At 40.4% G+C, this 16,847-nt stretch overlaps 5 protein-coding genes across 5 annotated transcripts in view; 4 read left to right on the top strand and 1 right to left on the bottom strand.

The window, feature by feature from the left end:
- Window positions 1-638, top strand: part of LOC106308372 (glycine-rich cell wall structural protein 1-like) — a 1,218-nt gene extending 580 nt beyond the window's left edge. The window contains exon 2 of the mRNA XM_013745529.1: window positions 7-638. Within this exon, the coding sequence (XP_013600983.1) occupies window positions 7-638 (632 nt within the window). The remainder of the gene's footprint in view (window positions 1-6) is intronic.
- A 2,282-nt stretch (window positions 639-2,920) lies between these two features.
- On the top strand, window positions 2,921-7,113 carry LOC106312542 (ATP-dependent helicase rhp16-like). The gene is made up of 16 exons (XM_013750103.1): window positions 2,921-3,053; window positions 3,222-3,299; window positions 3,472-4,418; window positions 4,495-4,617; window positions 4,701-4,774; window positions 4,860-4,923; window positions 5,011-5,163; window positions 5,250-5,335; window positions 5,428-5,497; window positions 5,608-5,730; window positions 5,812-6,042; window positions 6,128-6,232; window positions 6,310-6,462; window positions 6,549-6,637; window positions 6,717-6,797; window positions 6,896-7,113. Exons 1-16 carry the CDS (start codon window positions 3,008-3,010, stop codon window positions 6,966-6,968), a joined length of 2,496 nt encoding a protein of 831 aa, XP_013605557.1. The 5' UTR covers window positions 2,921-3,007; the 3' UTR covers window positions 6,969-7,113.
- Window positions 7,114-7,132: 19 nt separating this feature from the next.
- Window positions 7,133-9,540, bottom strand: LOC106312543. The gene is made up of 3 exons (XM_013750104.1): window positions 9,127-9,540; window positions 7,524-9,022; window positions 7,133-7,410 (listed from the first exon to the last, which is right to left on the bottom strand). The coding sequence occupies exons 1-3, from the start codon at window positions 9,439-9,441 to the stop codon at window positions 7,260-7,262; spliced, it is 1,965 nt and encodes a 654-aa protein (XP_013605558.1). The 5' UTR covers window positions 9,442-9,540; the 3' UTR covers window positions 7,133-7,259.
- Window positions 9,541-9,778: 238 nt separating this feature from the next.
- On the top strand, window positions 9,779-12,291 carry LOC106307591 (general transcription factor IIH subunit 2). Its single transcript, XM_013744584.1, has 3 exons — window positions 9,779-10,103; window positions 10,952-11,792; window positions 12,023-12,291. Exons 1-3 carry the CDS (start codon window positions 9,825-9,827, stop codon window positions 12,169-12,171), a joined length of 1,269 nt encoding a protein of 422 aa, XP_013600038.1. The 5' UTR covers window positions 9,779-9,824; the 3' UTR covers window positions 12,172-12,291.
- Window positions 12,292-12,665: 374 nt separating this feature from the next.
- LOC106310691 (receptor-like protein 12) lies at window positions 12,666-15,151 on the top strand. Its single transcript, XM_013747918.1, has one exon. It carries the CDS (start codon window positions 12,676-12,678, stop codon window positions 15,046-15,048), a length of 2,373 nt encoding a protein of 790 aa, XP_013603372.1. The 5' UTR covers window positions 12,666-12,675; the 3' UTR covers window positions 15,049-15,151.
- The last annotated feature ends 1,696 nt before the right edge of the window (window positions 15,152-16,847 follow it).

Genomic DNA, 16,847 nt, shown 5'->3' with positions numbered 1-16,847 from the left:
GAGGAGGAATCGGGGGTGGGGGCGGAGCTGGTGGGGGAATTGGTGGTGGAGGTGGAGCTGGTGGCGGTGGAGGAGGAGGTATCGGTGGTGGCTCAGGTCACGGCGGAGGATTTGGAGCTGGGGGAGGAGTAGGTGGTGGAGCCGGTGGAGGAGTCGGTGGTGGAGGTGGAGCTGGTGGCGGTGGAGGCGGTGGTGTTGGTGGAGGATCCGGACACGGTGGAGGATTTGGAGCTGGAGGAGGAGTTGGTGGTGGCGGAGGACCTGGCGGAGGAGGTGGAGGAGGTGGAGGCGGTGGTGGTGGTGGAGGGGGTGGTGCTGGTGGTGGATCAGGTCACGGTGGTGGTTTTGGAGCTGGAGGAGGAGTTGGAGGTGGAGCCGGAGGAGGTGTTGGGGGAGGCGGTGGATTTGGTGGTGGTGGAGGAGGCGGTGTGGGTGGTGGATGTGGACATGGTGGTGGATTTGGTGCTGGAGGGGGCGTTGGACACGGTGGTGGTGCTGGTGGTGGCGCGGGTGGAGGTCATGGGATAGGACACGGTGGAGGAGGAGGCTTTGGGATTGGAATAGGAATAGGTGTTGGGGTTGGTGGAGGCTCCGGCAAAGGTTCTGGAAGTGGAAGTGGTGGTGGTGGCCACCGTTAATCAAGGCACTTATTGACAATCTCACGTTTTAGTACTACTACGTACTTGTGATTCTACTCTTGTCATATGCTTAAAAGCAGAAAAATGTATGATTTACATCATTGTTCATCTCAGGATGTGTGTTTTTCGATTTTTGTGTAAGAATGTTTTGGGAAATTCCAATAAGAAAAATATTGAAAATGAATTAATCTTAATTCTTGATTTTTCAAACCGGAACAAATCCAACAATTTTAGTCAAAAAAAAAAAAAAAAACAAATCCAACAGTTTCCACAATTTATTTCTCTTCGTGGACTTTCAAATGAATTGACTCGTTTCACATGCACAAGTTACGTACGTATACCCCATCGACTTCAATTTTGAGGTCCTATCGTCAGATATTTCTCTACCAAACCAACACAATACGGAATCTAGCTTTTATAGATATTCACTACCTTCAGTTAATTTTTTCAAAATTTGCATAAACTAGTGTTATAAATAACGTTACTGTGGAAAATCAGACGTTGATCATGATCAACATGTCTAAAGCTCATAAGGTTTACCCACTATAAACTTTCCTTGTACAACACTCATGATACGCTGTTATAAAATTTGAGTTCATAAATGAAATCTCTAGCCCGACACTTGTCCTCAATGACATCTAGAAATAAAAACCAGAAGCTAACACCCCACGGGGTGTTAACGTCAAGAACTCAAGAATTTCAACCGCTTGTCTTTTTTTCCTCATGCACATTAATCAAATAACATTAGACGGATTAATCTTAATTCTTGATTTTTCAAACCGGAACAAATCCAACAATTTTAGTCAAAAAAAAAAAAAAAAACAAATCCAACAGTTTCCACAATTTATTTCTCTTCGTGGACTTTCAAATGAATTGACTCGTTTCACATGCACAAGTTACGTACGTATACCCCATCGACTTCAATTTTGAGGTCCTATCGTCAGATATTTCTCTACCAAACCAACACAATACGGAATCTAGCTTTTATAGATATTCACTACCTTCAGTTAATTTTTTCAAAATTTGCATAAACTAGTGTTATAAATAACGTTACTGTGGAAAATCAGACGTTGATCATGATCAACATGTCTAAAGCTCATAAGGTTTACCCACTATAAACTTTCCTTGTACAACACTCATGATACGCTGTTATAAAATTTGAGTTCATAAATGAAATCTCTAGCCCGACACTTGTCCTCAATGACATCTAGAAATAAAAACCAGAAGCTAACACCCCACGGGGTGTTAACGTCAAGAACTCAAGAATTTCAACCGCTTGTCTTTTTTTCCTCATGCACATTAATCAAATAACATTATGGGCCCTTATTTTGCCTCTGTCATCATGGGCCACAAGATAATAATTCACCTAAAGGTTGTTGTCTTCCACGTTATTGGGCCTTAGTATACCTAAATCTCTGGGATTTGCATATTCAATTTAACATTTGATGTGATTTGATTTTTAATGGGATTTTAGATGATTTTAATAAGTTGCAAAAATTTAATTGACTTTTGTTAAACTACTCTAGAATATCACCTAAAACTATGAGATTTGAGTTTTAATTTTTTTAACTAAGAAATCATACCCAAACACCCTAAAATCACCTGAAAACTTTAAAATTCCACAGCTTAAAATATTTTCAATAACAGTGGATTTCAGAGTACTTTAAGAAATGTCAAATTCAATAACAGTGGATTTTAAATGAGTTTTTAAAATTCATGTTTCAATAACAGTGAATTTGTCATTTTAATACAAATCACCTGAAACTCTCAGTTGAATACATCCTCTTAATCTCACATACCACCATGCACTGATGAATATTCTTTCACTTGTAACTTGTAAGTAAAAAGATTTCCAAGTTAAGGAAAAATCTGTATATAAAGACTTAGGAAACACAATAACAGGCAAAAATATACGATACGGTGTTATCTTAAAATCTATTTTGTTAAATTTTCATTTTATTGATACCAAAAAAAGAATTATATGAAAATTTGCAATAGATACATATTCTCGGTTTAATGAATCTATTCTATTAAAATAGCAGTGTGACCCATTGATAAAAGTATGATCCAACTATTATTTATTTTATCTTTATCATTATTTAGAATATTATTTATTATGCTTTATGCCATTAGAACTATATTTAAATTACCTATTGAAAAGATATAAAAAGATGTAAAACAAAAAATATATCCGCACTTAATCTAGTAATAATAATATTAAAGTTGACGCGTTCCCCCGCGGTTCTCGACTCAATTTTAATGTTCGGTCTCTATTCGTATTTGTGTATGGAAATATAGAACGACACCTCCTTTTGAATAAACCTCAATCTCTTCTCTTCTTCTTCCTCCCTCAGATTCTGGGTGCGACGATGGAGCTTCGACCTCGCAACAAGGCGATTGTTTCATTGGACCAAGGTTTATCATCCATCATTCTTCTCACTACTTTTCGTTTCCGTCTATTATTTGATCCTTCACCTTCTCTGTTTGTTTGTTTTTTTTTCGATTTTGGACTCAGAGTTTACAGTTGTTTGAGAAAAACCATAACTTTTAAAGTATTTCTTTTTACCACGTTTTGTGAAATAGGTGTGAATCTGGAGGAAGATGAAGAAGCTTATGATATGTCCTCTTCAGATAATGATTCTACCGACTCTGAGTTTCAAGGTATGTTGTTGAAGAGTTATGTTATGTTTTTCTAACGTTTAATGTCTTTTTGGCTTCTTTTCTGTGATGATGAGTTTTTGCATGTTAAATTACACAATGTCTGTTTTTGTAGTATAGTATATACTAATCTCGGTAAACTTATCATGTTAAAAAACTAATTTCTGAAAAACAGTTTCTGATGATGATGTTGATGGTAATGATGATTTACCAAATCCTGTCCCTGCACCTGTGGATGCTGTCCCTCTTGCTGTCTTTGTGCCTCTGCCAAATGCAAACCCACCAAGAGGCACCAAAAGGAAAAGCACCACCCCAGTCATCAAAGAGAAAGGCAAGCTCCTGTGGGAGCTCTGGGAGAAAGAGGATGAAAAATGGGTCGACCAACACATGACAGAGGATGTAGACTTGGACCAGCACAACAACGCCGTCATCACCGAAACCGCCGAGCCGCCTCCTGATCTCATCATGCCGCTCCTAAGGTACCAAAGGGAGTTTTTAGCATGGGCGTCGAAACAAGAACACTCAGTCTCAGGAGGCATACTAGCAGACGAGATGGGGATGGGGAAAACCATACAAGCCATCTCTCTCGTCCTCGCGCAACGCCAAGTCGACAGACCAGTTGGTTGCACGCTTGTGCTTTGTCCACTCGTTGCTGTCTCTCAGTGGCTAAGCGAGATCGATCGGTTCACATCACCAGGAAGCACTAAGGTTCTTGTCTACCACGGAGCCAAGAGAGAGAAGAACGGTAACGAGTTCAAGAAGTACGACTTTGTGCTGACGACGTACTCTACCGTCGAGAATGAGTTCAGGAAGTGTGTGATGCCTGGCAAGAGGCAATGCGAGTACTGCAGCAAATGGTTTCTTCCGAACAGGCTTGTGACCCACCATGCGTATCACTGTGGGCCATCTTCTGCGAAGGCTCTGAGAAAATCTAAGCTGAATATGAACCCTCTTGCTGTAATGGAAAGAGAGAGAGCAGCAGCCGAGGCTGAAGAGGCTAGTAGCAAGGGGAAGCGATCTAAGAAGAAGAAGACTAAACAAGCTTTAGAGGAAGAAGATTCAGTGAATAGAAAGAAATCTGTTTTGTATTCTATTAAATGGAACAGGGTCATTTTGGATGAGGTCAGTACACAAGACATGTCTCTTTTGTTTTTGTCAGTATAGAGTTTAATTTACATTTTTTTTTCTACATAAACAGGCTCATTACATCAAAGAGAGACGTAGCAACACTGCGAGAGCTGTTTTTGCTTTGGAGGCTACTTATAGATGGGCTTTGAGTGGGACTCCGCTCCAGAATCGTGTTGGAGAGCTTTACTCTCTGGTTGGTTAATCTTATAGCATTTGCACATTATCATTAACGTCTCTGATCTTGACTATTTTTTCTTTTTTTTTTTTTCCTCTCAGATACGCTTCCTGCAGATTAGTCCATACTCTTATTACTTCTGCAAGGACTGTGACTGCAAGATTCTTGATTACACGTAAACTTTTTTCTCCTTTCTCTTGTTTCATAGCTCATAATAAAGATGTTCAATTTCCTTTTGTTTGATCTCCTTTTGGTTGTAGTACGCATGCAAACTGTCACAGCTGCCCTCACAATGCAGTGCGGCATTTCTGTTGGTGGAACAAGGTTTTGTATTGGTCTGGATTTTTGAAAGCATGATCACCATTTTGTACTTTCCTTCTGATTGTTTTTGTTGTTTAAAATCTTTGTTAGAATGTGACCAACCCAATAACGGAGCCTGCTTATGGAAACGAGGAACGGGGCAAGAGAGCCATGATATTGCTTAAACACAAAGTTCTGAAAGACATCCTCCTAAGACGTACTAAACTGGGCCGGGCAGCTGATCTTGCGCTTCCTCCTAGAATCGTATGTTAGCTTTGTCTCCCTTGTCTTGATGTTAATATAGTTGCTTATTAGCTTGACCTTTACATTTAAGTTTTTACTTCTTGTAGATCACTCTGAGGAGGGATGCACTAGATGTAAAAGAGTCTGATTACTATGAATCACTATACCAAAACAGTCAATCCCAATTCAATACGTTAAGTACCTTCTACTATTCTATGGTTTTCTAATGTCTTTTGGTTCATGTAAACATATATTTGACTGTGCCATGTGCATTTGTGTTTGCAGGTATATCGAGGCTGGGACAATTATGAATAACTTTGCTCATATATTTGATCTTCTAACCCGTCTGAGACAGGTGTGTGGCATCATCTACAGTTTTCTGGTTTCAACTTAACCAGCTAATGCACTTTCTGGATGATATAGATTGAAGGTTTGTGATGCATCTTCTCTGAATTTTTTTTTCAGGCTGTTGATCATCCATACCTTGTGGTGTATTCCAGTTCTGGAGGTGCTAATGCTAACTTGAATGATGAGAACAAAAAGGACCAAGAATGTGGTCTATGCCATGAGCCAGCTGAGGACAATGTTGTAAGTGTATCAATTTTTGTTCAGGAATCTGTGACTAATTTGTTGGATTAATATTTTTCTTTGGTTATTTTAACTTTGAAGGTGACTTCATGTGAACATGTGTTCTGTAAAGCTTGTTTGATTGATTTCGCTGCATCCCTGGGGGAAGTCTCCTGTCCAACATGCTCAACACTAGTGACTATGGACTGGACTACTAAAGCTGACATAGAGCAGCAGGCAAACAAGACAACAATTAAAGGATTTAGAGCCTCAAGCATTTTAAATCGGATTAAGCTGGATGATTTTCAGACTAGTACAAAGATAGAGGCTTTGGTATGTGCTCTTGTTAAGTTTCGTTTGCATTTGAAGCCTTTTTCTTCTTTTTCTTTAACCATATGGTGATCATGTCTGGATGCAGAGGGAAGAGATAAGGCTCATGGTCGAGAGAGATGGGTCTGCGAAAGCAATAGTTTTCAGCCAGTTCACATCATTCTTGGATCTGATAAACTACACACTCGGGAAGGTAATATAAAGAGCAACACACTATGCTATGAAAATGTTCCTTAACATTAGTTTTAACAGAATGAAATACTCTTTCAGTGTGGGGTTGGTTGCACTCAACTGGTGGGAAGCATGTCAATGGCAGCTAGAGATGTTGCTATCAATAAATTCAGAGAAGATCCGAATTGCAAAGTTTTCTTGATGAGTTTGAAAGCTGGAGGGGTTGCTCTCAACTTAACAGTCGCTTCACATGTAAGTGTCTAGTTAACAACTATGGAGATGGACACATCGAAAACATATTCTAACATTGGTTGTTTGTGGAAAAAAAAACTCTGTAGGTGTTTATGATGGATCCGTGGTGGAACCCAGCGGTTGAGAGGCAAGCACAAGACAGAATACATAGGATCGGGCAGTACAAACCAATCAGGTTACACTGTAAATTCTTCTATATTGTTGGTTGGTGAGAACAAATTTTGGATACATTTGTGATTTGGGTGAAATTACAGGGTTGTGAGATTCATAATAGAGAACACAGTGGAGGAAAAGATTCTGAAGCTTCAAAAAAAGAAGGAACTTGTGTTTGAAGGGTAAGTAAAAAGATTCTCTACTTTTGTTGGTTTTGGTTTCAGAACATAAACTATTATTGATAAGAAGTTATCATGAACACACGTTTTGTTCATTACAGGACCGTTGGTGGTTCTCAGGAGGCCATAGGAAAGTTGACAGCGGAAGATATGAGGTTTCTGTTTACCATCTAACTTAATCTTTTTAGAATTCGAAACTTAATCATAAGACGGAAGCAAATGGTTTTTGTTTTTTTTTTTACCTTATATCAAAAACAAACCAGTTAAACTTTATTTCACCTAAAGACATGTTTTTGACTAGAAATCTAGACTAGAGTTATACCATTTGTTGGATACAATGCAAGCAAGTTGGATCTTTTGAGTTATTGAAAATGGAATACATACGTGATTACAAACAATCTTCGAGCCCCAAGAAAAAACAGGAGAGGCGAAAGAGAGATAGATAGTACAGTGTGTCACATAATATTACTCTGCCTTGGAGATTGGAGGCACAGAGAGTTTGGTCTCGAGCATACACGAGAGATCATGCATCTGTGACATCAGCTCCTCCGCAACTTCACTCTTTGACTTGCGGGATACTGTTGTTACTTGATCTTGACCATCAGGATCACCCGTTCTGTAAACAAAGGAAAAGAAAACACAAGGGTATTACATCTGAAGCTTCTTGTTAATACGAAATGAATATTGCGTTAAGAGATTAGAGAACAAGTTTAGGAGAGTATAAGAAACCTCTCTGAGGTTGAGGTTTTGGAAGGCATTGCTTTGACTTCCTCTGAGTTACTTTCCCCGAACAAGTTCATTCCCTGATCTTGCTCAGCAGATGGATTCACATGGTTTGTGGGAGGCTGCACAGGTGTTTGCAAAACGGTTGAGGATGCGAAACTATCCCAAGCTCCGAAGAGATCACCTTCTTGACCTTTGGCTATGTCAGATATCACGCTTGCATCAGTGTTCTGCTTCTCATATTCGCTCTGTTCTTTAACATCGTTTTTAACATGTGACAGCCCATCAAATATCTCTTCTTGGGAACTTTCCATGGTTGTAGAAAGAAGATTACTAGGAGTCTTGGAGTTCGCTGAGCTTGCAAAATCATTCCAGTCATCGTCATCATCATTATCATCCGTAGGTGTCTTCTCAATGGCTTTCTTTTCCCTGGTTTGCCATAGATCATCTCCCATCCAATCAATATCCATGGATGAACTACCATTGCGGCCCACAACTTGTCCCTCATTCTTATCGTTGTTTTGAGACTTGCCACTAACATTACCAAACAAATCATCTTGCAGCCAATCACCACCTTTGGAAACATAAGCAGTTGCAGAATCTGCTGTTTTTCCGGCCCCAAAGACAGAATCCATATGAGCAGACAAATCAACCGGAGAACTTACAAACGGATCGCCACTCATCTTCTCCTGAGAAACAGATTGAAAGTCAGAATCCCAATCAGAAGAAGAGGCAACAACCTTGTCATCTGATGATGGTGCTCCCTCAAACAAACCAAAGCTTTCATCCTCTTTAGAAGAACTATTTCTCTGACCATCTGTACCCTCAAAGAAACCAAGATTACCATCCTCTTTCGAAGCACTGTTTCTCTGAGTATCTTTGCCCTCAAAGAAACCAAAACTCTCATCTTCTTTAGAAGAACTTGTTCTCTGGGCATCTCTACCCTCAAAGAACCCAAAACTATCGTCTTTTCTAGAAGAACTAGTTCTCGGAGCATCTTTCCCATCAAACAGACTAAGATTTTCATCCTCTTTAAAAGAAGAGTGCTCAGACTCTTTTCCCTCAAAGAACCCAAAGTTTCCCTGCTCTGCTAAAGAAACACTATCCTGCCCATCTCGTCCCGCAAACAAACTAAGACTCTCATTCTTCTTCGCATCATTTCCCATAACCAAACCAACATTATCATTCTGCTGTGATTCAACAACTCCTTGGCTCTTGACACTATCAAACAAGCTAAGACTACGTGGATCCTTAAAATCATCGTCCTCCGGTTTACTCTCAACTTTGGAAAGATCTCCCCTTTCTTCAACGGAATAATCATCAAGACTGATTCCACCTAGATTCAGAGGGCTTTTATTATGTACTGATAGTCCATCAGTCTTTTCATCTCTTGAACACCATTTTACTTCAAAATCAAGAAACTCAGACAAAGCAACTCCCTTTACAACAGGTGCCTTAGCTCCTCTGCTTGATCCACTCGTTTCCTTTATTGCCTCCACCATCTCCTGCAGATGCAAACCGTTCCATAACGTCTCAATCTTTCACAAATATCACACAAAACACAATCAACAGAATGAAAAAGTATTTCTCAACAGATTCGATGTTTTACCGATCCGTCTAGATCAAGAGAGGTGAGAAACCATTGGTAAGCAAAAGTGGAGGTGAGCTTGATCGGATCAGGAGCATTATCGCTCGTCCGCTGCTGCTGACCGCAGAAAACGCAGATCAGGGACTCGATCCCTCGCAGAAGCTTGCCTTCACAGTTTCTGCAACGGAGGTAAGGAGGTGAAGCATCGAGCTCCGCGATCGCCTCCGGAGCTGTGGGAAGGCTGAGGGAAGAGGAATCGAAAGAGGAGAGGTTGGCGTTCTTACGAAGCGAGAGGTTAAGTTGGTTGATCAGATCCGACGAGATCTCCGTCGCCATTTCGTGGGGAATCTAGGGTTTGGGGAATTGATGATTCTGAGGGTCTCGTCTCCCTCTCTGGTCGATTGCATTGTAGACGAGGTCTAAATAGCTACTATGGGAAGGTAGAGCTGAAAATTGTGAACTTTGTAATAAGTAAGGACTCTTCTGTGATTTTTTGCTCAGACGATTAAATTACAATTGGAGTTGGACACATCTGACTAATTGCATTTAAATGATTACTCGGACGATTAAATTACAATTTCATTGTAGACAGGGACTAATATGTACAATAGGAAGTTATGGCTAGAAATAATAAACTTTATAAGAAGTAAGGTTTGTTATATAATCATTTGCTGGAGTTTTATAATAAGCTTTAGTTCTTTCGGCGGAGAGGCAAAAGGATGAGTAATCAGAGAAAGAGACCCAACGGAGAAAGAGAAGAAGACGACGAGGAGGACGATGCGGAAGGTATCGGCCAGTGGGAGAGAGCTTACGTCGACGACAGATCCTGGGAGGCGTTGCAAGAGGACGAGTCTGGGCTTCTACGGCCGATTGACACCAGTGCCATTTACCATGCTCAGTATCGCCGCCGCCTCCGCATGCTCTCCGCCGCCGCAGCTGGTACTCGTATCCAGAAGGGGCTTATTCGCTATTTATACATCGTCATTGACTTCTCTCGGGTTAAATTCTAATCCTTTTTGTGCTGTAAAGTGTCTGTGGAATTGAGTTGGGGATTGTGTGAATGTTAGGTTTAAAGTCGTTTCCTTTTAGTTGATTTGAGCGTAGCTGAGCATGTGATGCTTTCATTGGAGCTTATATAGAATAGATGAGTGTAGGAGATCTCTGCTCTTTCGTCTTCGAGTGTCTCTATAGCTGTGGCTCGGTGTTGTTTTGTAATTGATAATATCAGTATAAGTGGTTTTTTTGGCTAGTGCATATGAAGATGTTGATGATGAGACTGTTTAATGTGATCCTTACTAAGTTCTACCATTCTGGCAACATTGTGATTTGGATTCATAATCTAGGAAGCTTGTTTTACTTCTCGGGTTCAAATATTTCATCAGTTCTGTGATATGCAATGTCTTACACTTGCTATGTTTTCTTTTGTGTGTGTGTGTATGTCTCTAAAAGTCTATGGAATTGAGTTGGGGATTGTATGAATGTCAGCTTTAAAGTCTTTTCCTTTTGTTGAATTGAGTGAAGCTGGGCATGTGCTGCTTTCATTGGAACTTATATATAGAGAAGTGTAATCTGCTTCTAACTTTGAAATCTTGGCTTCCGTGTAGGAGATCTCTGCTCTTTCGTCTTATTAACAGTGTCTATAGCTGAATCGGTGAATCTTTTGTAACTGATAATCTCACTTTAAATGGGTTAGCATATGAAAAATGCTAATAATGTTTCTTGTGATCCTTACTGACAACATTGTGATTTGGATTCATATTCCAGGAAGCTTGTCTTACTCCATGGGTTCCTTAATATGCAATGTCTTACACTTGATATGTTTTTCTTTTTGTGTGTGTGTGTCTAGGCAGCTGCGGAAACGGATTTCAGACCAAGCCGAATGGCAATAATGGCAAAACATGTTGAAGCTTTCATTAGAGAGTTCTTTGACCAGAATCCTCTGAGTCAGATCGGTCTGGTCTCTATAAAAAACGGAATCGCACATACCCTAACAGATCTTGGCGGTAGTCCTGAGTCGCATATACAAGCGTTGATGGGAAAGCTGGAAGCCGCGGGTGACTCATCTTTGCAGAACGCCCTGGAGCTTGTGCATGAGCATCTCAACCAGATCCCATCTTACGGTCATCGCGAGGTTCTGATATTGTATTCAGCTCTAAGCACCTCTGATCCAGGAGATATCATGGAGACAATTCAGAAATGCAAGAAATCAAGATTAAGATGTTCTGTAATCGGACTCTCTGCAGAGATGTTCATATGCAAACACCTATGCCAAGAAACTGGTGGATTGTATTCCGTTGCAGTAGATGAGGTGCATCTAAAAGATCTTCTGCTTGAACATGCGCCTCCACCTCCGGCAATAGCAGAATTTGCAATATCTAATCTGATCAAGATGGGTTTCCCACAAAGAGCTGCTGAGGGTTCAATGGCAATATGTTCGTGTCATAAGGAAGTTAAGATCGGAGCTGGTTACACGTGCCCGAGATGCAAAGCTCGTGTGTGTGAGCTACCTACGGAATGCACCATCTGTGGTCTGACGCTTGTCTCATCCCCACATCTTGCGAGATCATACCATCACCTCTTCCCAATTGCTCCATTTGATGAAGTTCCTACTCTTGCAAGTTCGAATGATCCTCGGAGAAAAGTGGGAAAGAGTTGTTTTGGTTGCCAACAGAGCTTACTTGGTGCAGGTAGACAATAAAACGCATATTGTTTGAACATCAGTTTATGTAGTAGTCTTCACACGTGTTTCTGAGGCCTTAGTACAACTAAACGGTAATTTAAACTTAAGGCAGGCTTAGTTCACCCTTGTTAAGGTGTACTGAGTCAGCGTCTCGGACTAGTTCACCCTTTTATCAACCGAGAGACCCGTTAGCTTGAATATAAAGGAGGGCTCATTGGTGCTTTTGTTTTGGTGCAGGGAACAAACCGGGACCATGCGTAACATGTCGTAAATGCAAGCACTATTTCTGTCTGGACTGCGACATATACATCCACGAGAGCTTACACAACTGTCCTGGCTGCGAGAGCACTCACCGTCCCAAATCTGTTTCCTTGATGGAAGAATGAGAGAATGTGTTCACACACACAATTTTTTCAAACACTAATTCTCTTTGTTTGAATAAAGGTTACAGATAATTAGTACCAATTTTTCAAATGAAAGCTATATATGACTTACCTTTACCATTATTATTGGATTTCTAGCAGCAACGTCAGAATATGTATTAACTCCTGGTTAGATACGTGGTCGATACAGAAGACTTTCAAACACAAGCTGTCTTATTGGAAAATCCTCAAAGACAATAATAATATTCACGTCTAATTTTCTCGTAATTTGATCAGAGTAGCAATTATGACAAGCAAAAAAAAGAAGTCCAAAATGTCGTAATTGGTCTTTATATAGTTTGTCTCCTTTAGTGGGTATCGGTCTTAGTCGAAGACATAGTGAAGGACTTGTACCGTTTACAAGTCAAGTTAAGCAATGTGACTTATGGCTCTTATCATCGTTATATATGTATTGTAAGAATTTTACTGCAAAACTAAATCATACATACAAATTTCTTTTTGTTGGAAATGAAAATTCATTTTGCCGTTTACATCTTCACCACCTGTTTCTTTGGATGTGTCAGTGTGACCAGCTTCCCAGTTCCTCCTAGTCCGGACCAAGTTGAGATTCTTTTGGCTTTCAAGAATGAGTTTCCATCCCGCAACTGCGACCCTATCTGGAACACGCCGGATGTCGTGTTCCGTAGTCCAAACATAGGCTCTTGGACCAAAGAAGCTGTTTCCTTTGATGGGGTTGTCTTTGATAACGCCACAGGTGCGGTCACAGAGCTAAACCTTGGTGGTGCATGTATCAGCGGCACCATCCAGGCTAATAGTAGCCTCTTCAGATTCCAACACCTAAGGTACCTCCGTCTCTTTATCAACCACTTTGACTCTTCCCCATTCCCCTCCGGATTCGGAAGACTCGCCAACTTGGAATATTTAGATCTTAGCCAGAATGGTTTTATAGGAGAAGTTCCATCCTCAATCAGTAACCTAAGCCGTTTAACCTCCTTGGACCTCTCATATAACAAACTCACCGGTCGTTTTCCAAATATACATAACTTAACCCTTCTTTCTTCTATAGACCTTTCCTATAATCAGTTCTCTGACACCATTCCTTCTTCTCTATTCACCATGCCTTCCCTATGGTATCTTGATCTGCGCCAAAATAATCTTAAAGACCCTCTTGAAAACATGACTTCTTCTCCAACCTCTAAGCTTGTGCATCTAGACATGGCCAAGAACCTTTTTAGTTCTCGAATCTTAGAACCTATCTCAAAGCTACCAAACCTCACACACCTCGACCTATCTTTTCAAAACACAACCTACACTATCAACTTCGATTACTTGCCGTTCAAGTCTCTAGAGTATTTGGATCTTTCCGGAAACAGCGTGTCAGTGCTTAATACCTCTTCCGAAAACTTGTCGTTTCTTATCTTGTCCAACTGCAACCTCACCGAGTTCCCCACGTCTATAAAGACCTTACAAAACTTGAGGGGACTAGACGTTTCCAAGAATAGGCTCAAAGGAAAAGTGCCTGAATGGTTATGGAAACTTCCTTCTTTGGGAAATGTAAATCTCTCTCAAAACTCCTTCAGTTTCTTGGAAGGTTCTCCAGAGGTGCTCCTTAACTCGTCTCTCTCCGAGTTAGATTTGAGTTCAAACACCTTCCACGGGTCCTTTCCTATTATCCCACCCACCATCCAGGTCATGGCTGCATCAAATAACTATTTCACTGGGGACATACCTCTTACACTCTGCAAAGCATCTCAACTGATACTCCTTGATCTGTCATACAACAACATCAGTGGGTCAATTCACCGGTGCTTGACAAATGTATCGGTGTTGAAACTCCGCAACAACGACCTCACTGGGAGACTTCCCGACATAGATAGTGATTCATTAGTACTACTTGATGTCGCCCACAATCATTTAAGTGGGAAGCTTCCAAGGTCTCTTGTGAATTGCACAAGCCTAAAGTTTCTAAATGTGGAAGGGAATAGCATCAGTGATACTTTCCCTTTCTGGCTGAAGACCTTGCCGAAACTTGAAGTCATTGTTCTGAGATCAAACAGATTCCATGGTCCCATATCTTCTTCTCCTGAGAGAACTCTTTCGTTTACAGCGCTGAGGATAATGGACATATCGCTTAACAACTTTGATGGGACTATCCCATCAGATTACTTTGCGAATTTGAGTGGACCTTTGGTTAATCCTCCTCAAGGGAATCTTTGGCCTGAGTACAGAGGAGACTGGCACTATAAATATCCGACCGAGCCGTGGTATTATCCTTCCATTGATGTTAGAAACAAAGGAAGAAACATGGAGTTGGCAAAGATCCCAGACACATGCACAATCATTGATTTTTCAGGAAATGGTTTTGGAGGGAAGATTCCAGAATCCATAGGTTTCTTGAAAGCTTTGATCGTGCTGGACTTATCTAACAACGGTTTCACAGGTCGTATTCCGTCGTCTCTGGCCAAACTCACACAGCTCGAGTCACTGGACCTATCTCGAAACCAACTTTCTGGAAATATTCCTCAAGAGATAAGGGTCCTCACGTTCTTGGCGTACATTAACATGTCATATAACAGACTGACGGGCCAAATACCACAGGGTACACAGATTGGAGGGCAATCTAAATCCTCCTTTGAAGGGAATATCGATCTTTGTGGTCTTCCGCTTGAGGAGACTTGTTTCAGGGAAACTACTGGAGTACCATCAACACCACAGACACAAGGGATAGAACCGACAAAGCAAGAACAAGTGTTGAACTGGAAAGCAGCTGCAATAGGATATGGACCCGGAGTCTTGTTTGGAGTGGCCATTGGACAAGCCTTTGCTTCATATAAACCGGCCTTGTTCTATAAGTTGTTTCGCCTTGCCTTTGAGTTTTGAATCATTTCTTTTTCTTCTTTTTTCTTTTGTCGAATCATTTGTATAATATCAGATTTCTCTCGTGGCTTTTGGATTTAATAAAAGAATAACACGAGTTTGTTTCTCTCAAGGTACAGTTTTGTTCTCTCTCGAACAACACGTGACCTTTACTCAAATTACTACATAAAATATATTGTTAACACATCTACATTTAGAAAAATAATTGTTATCATAAGATTCATAACTTATAACTTACATGCTTAAAACACCTTGTTCGGTCTCAGAAGCCTTCTGGACAGAGCCGTGCTCATTATGTTACAAGAAAGGCAATTGCCTTAGAGCATCGTTATCATTATCCCAGAGACCCATTTCGGGTCTCTTGATTTTTTTTAATATTTTAAGTGTTAAAAGTTATTTAAGAAATCTATTTAAGAGACATCATAATTTTTTGTGCTCCAATAGGAATCTCTTATTTAGGGGTTCTTAAAAAAAATGTTAACATTGTTTAATTAAAAATAAAATTTCTTTATTAAATAAAATATTGTAAAAGATAACATTTTAAACATAGATTTAAATAAAAAACTTAAAAATAAAGATTAGAAAAAAAAACTTCAAGACCATAGTCATCAGTTACCTGCTGCATCAGGTGGTTGACATCGCCTTCGGGAGTGGACAATGATGTTGAACCAGCCATGGCGTTCTCCATGAACTCAGCTTGGACCTCCATGTTCACAAACTGCTTCTCAAATGAATCCATCTGTCTCTGACATCTTCTGCAGATTGCCTGTTGAAAGAAACACTGAGCATATGAGAATCCAAAGTTGTTTAAAACACAATGAGCCTACTTAGACTTGTCTAGTTCATGCTATTGCACCTTTGTTGTGTTTCCATAAAAACCAAACCTTTATGTCTACCCGGTAAGAATAATGCAAGTCCACATTAACCTAAATGTCATAACTAAGTCTTAACCAAACTAAACCCTAATCAATGTTTAGCAGTACATCAACAGGCTCTTTCTCTAAGAGGAATAGAAAACATTTTTTCCTAGGATCTTTCTCTGAGAGGAATAGAAAACAGATTCACAGACAAGTATAAGAATGAAATGGAGACAAAAATGATCCTCACAGGCAAGAGAGCATATCAAAGATAAATAACAAAACTTTATCCTTTCAAGTCAAGTTGAGACGTGAGCCACGTCTTGCATTAAAAATGGGAGTGGAGAAGCTACAAGTAGCATTGACACACTATAAACATCACCAAAGAAGAAGAAGAGATGAACCAAGTGGGTTATACCACTTGTAAGCTAGTGGGTTACTGCCAAGAATCTCCTCTTCTGCGTTATACCACTTGTAAGCAAGTGGGTTACTGCTCTTAAGTCCATGTAACAAGTCGTTAACAACCAAATCAATCTACTACACATGCAAATAAACTAGTACTTTATAGTTTCACTGCTTACCTCATACTTAATGCACTACAAGAAAACACGCCGAATTCCGACGGAGATTCCGACAGACCTCAATGTCGTCGGACGTTTGTGACGGATTACTGACTAATTTCCGACGAAAACCAAACATTTAAAGTCGACGGAATTCAGACGAAACATGGGTCGTCGGAATATACCGACGAACTTCCGACGACATTCCGATTAACAGTACAGTCGTCGGTATTCCGTCGGAATTTTCCGACGAATCATGTGGCCGTTGCCGACAAATATATATGACCGTTGTATAGCCGTTTGAGATTGGAAAATACCGACGGAATTCCGGCGGACTTCTTTACATCCGTCGGAATTTCGTCGGAAAGTCGTTGGAGGGCCGTAA

Source organism: Brassica oleracea, chromosome C8, assembly GCF_000695525.1.
Source record: "Brassica oleracea var. oleracea cultivar TO1000 chromosome C8, BOL, whole genome shotgun sequence".
In the NCBI taxonomy this organism is placed as follows: Eukaryota; Viridiplantae; Streptophyta; class Magnoliopsida; order Brassicales; family Brassicaceae; genus Brassica; species Brassica oleracea.
Note: the sequence above shows the minus strand (reverse complement) of the source record. Positions and strands in the feature narration are given on the sequence as shown.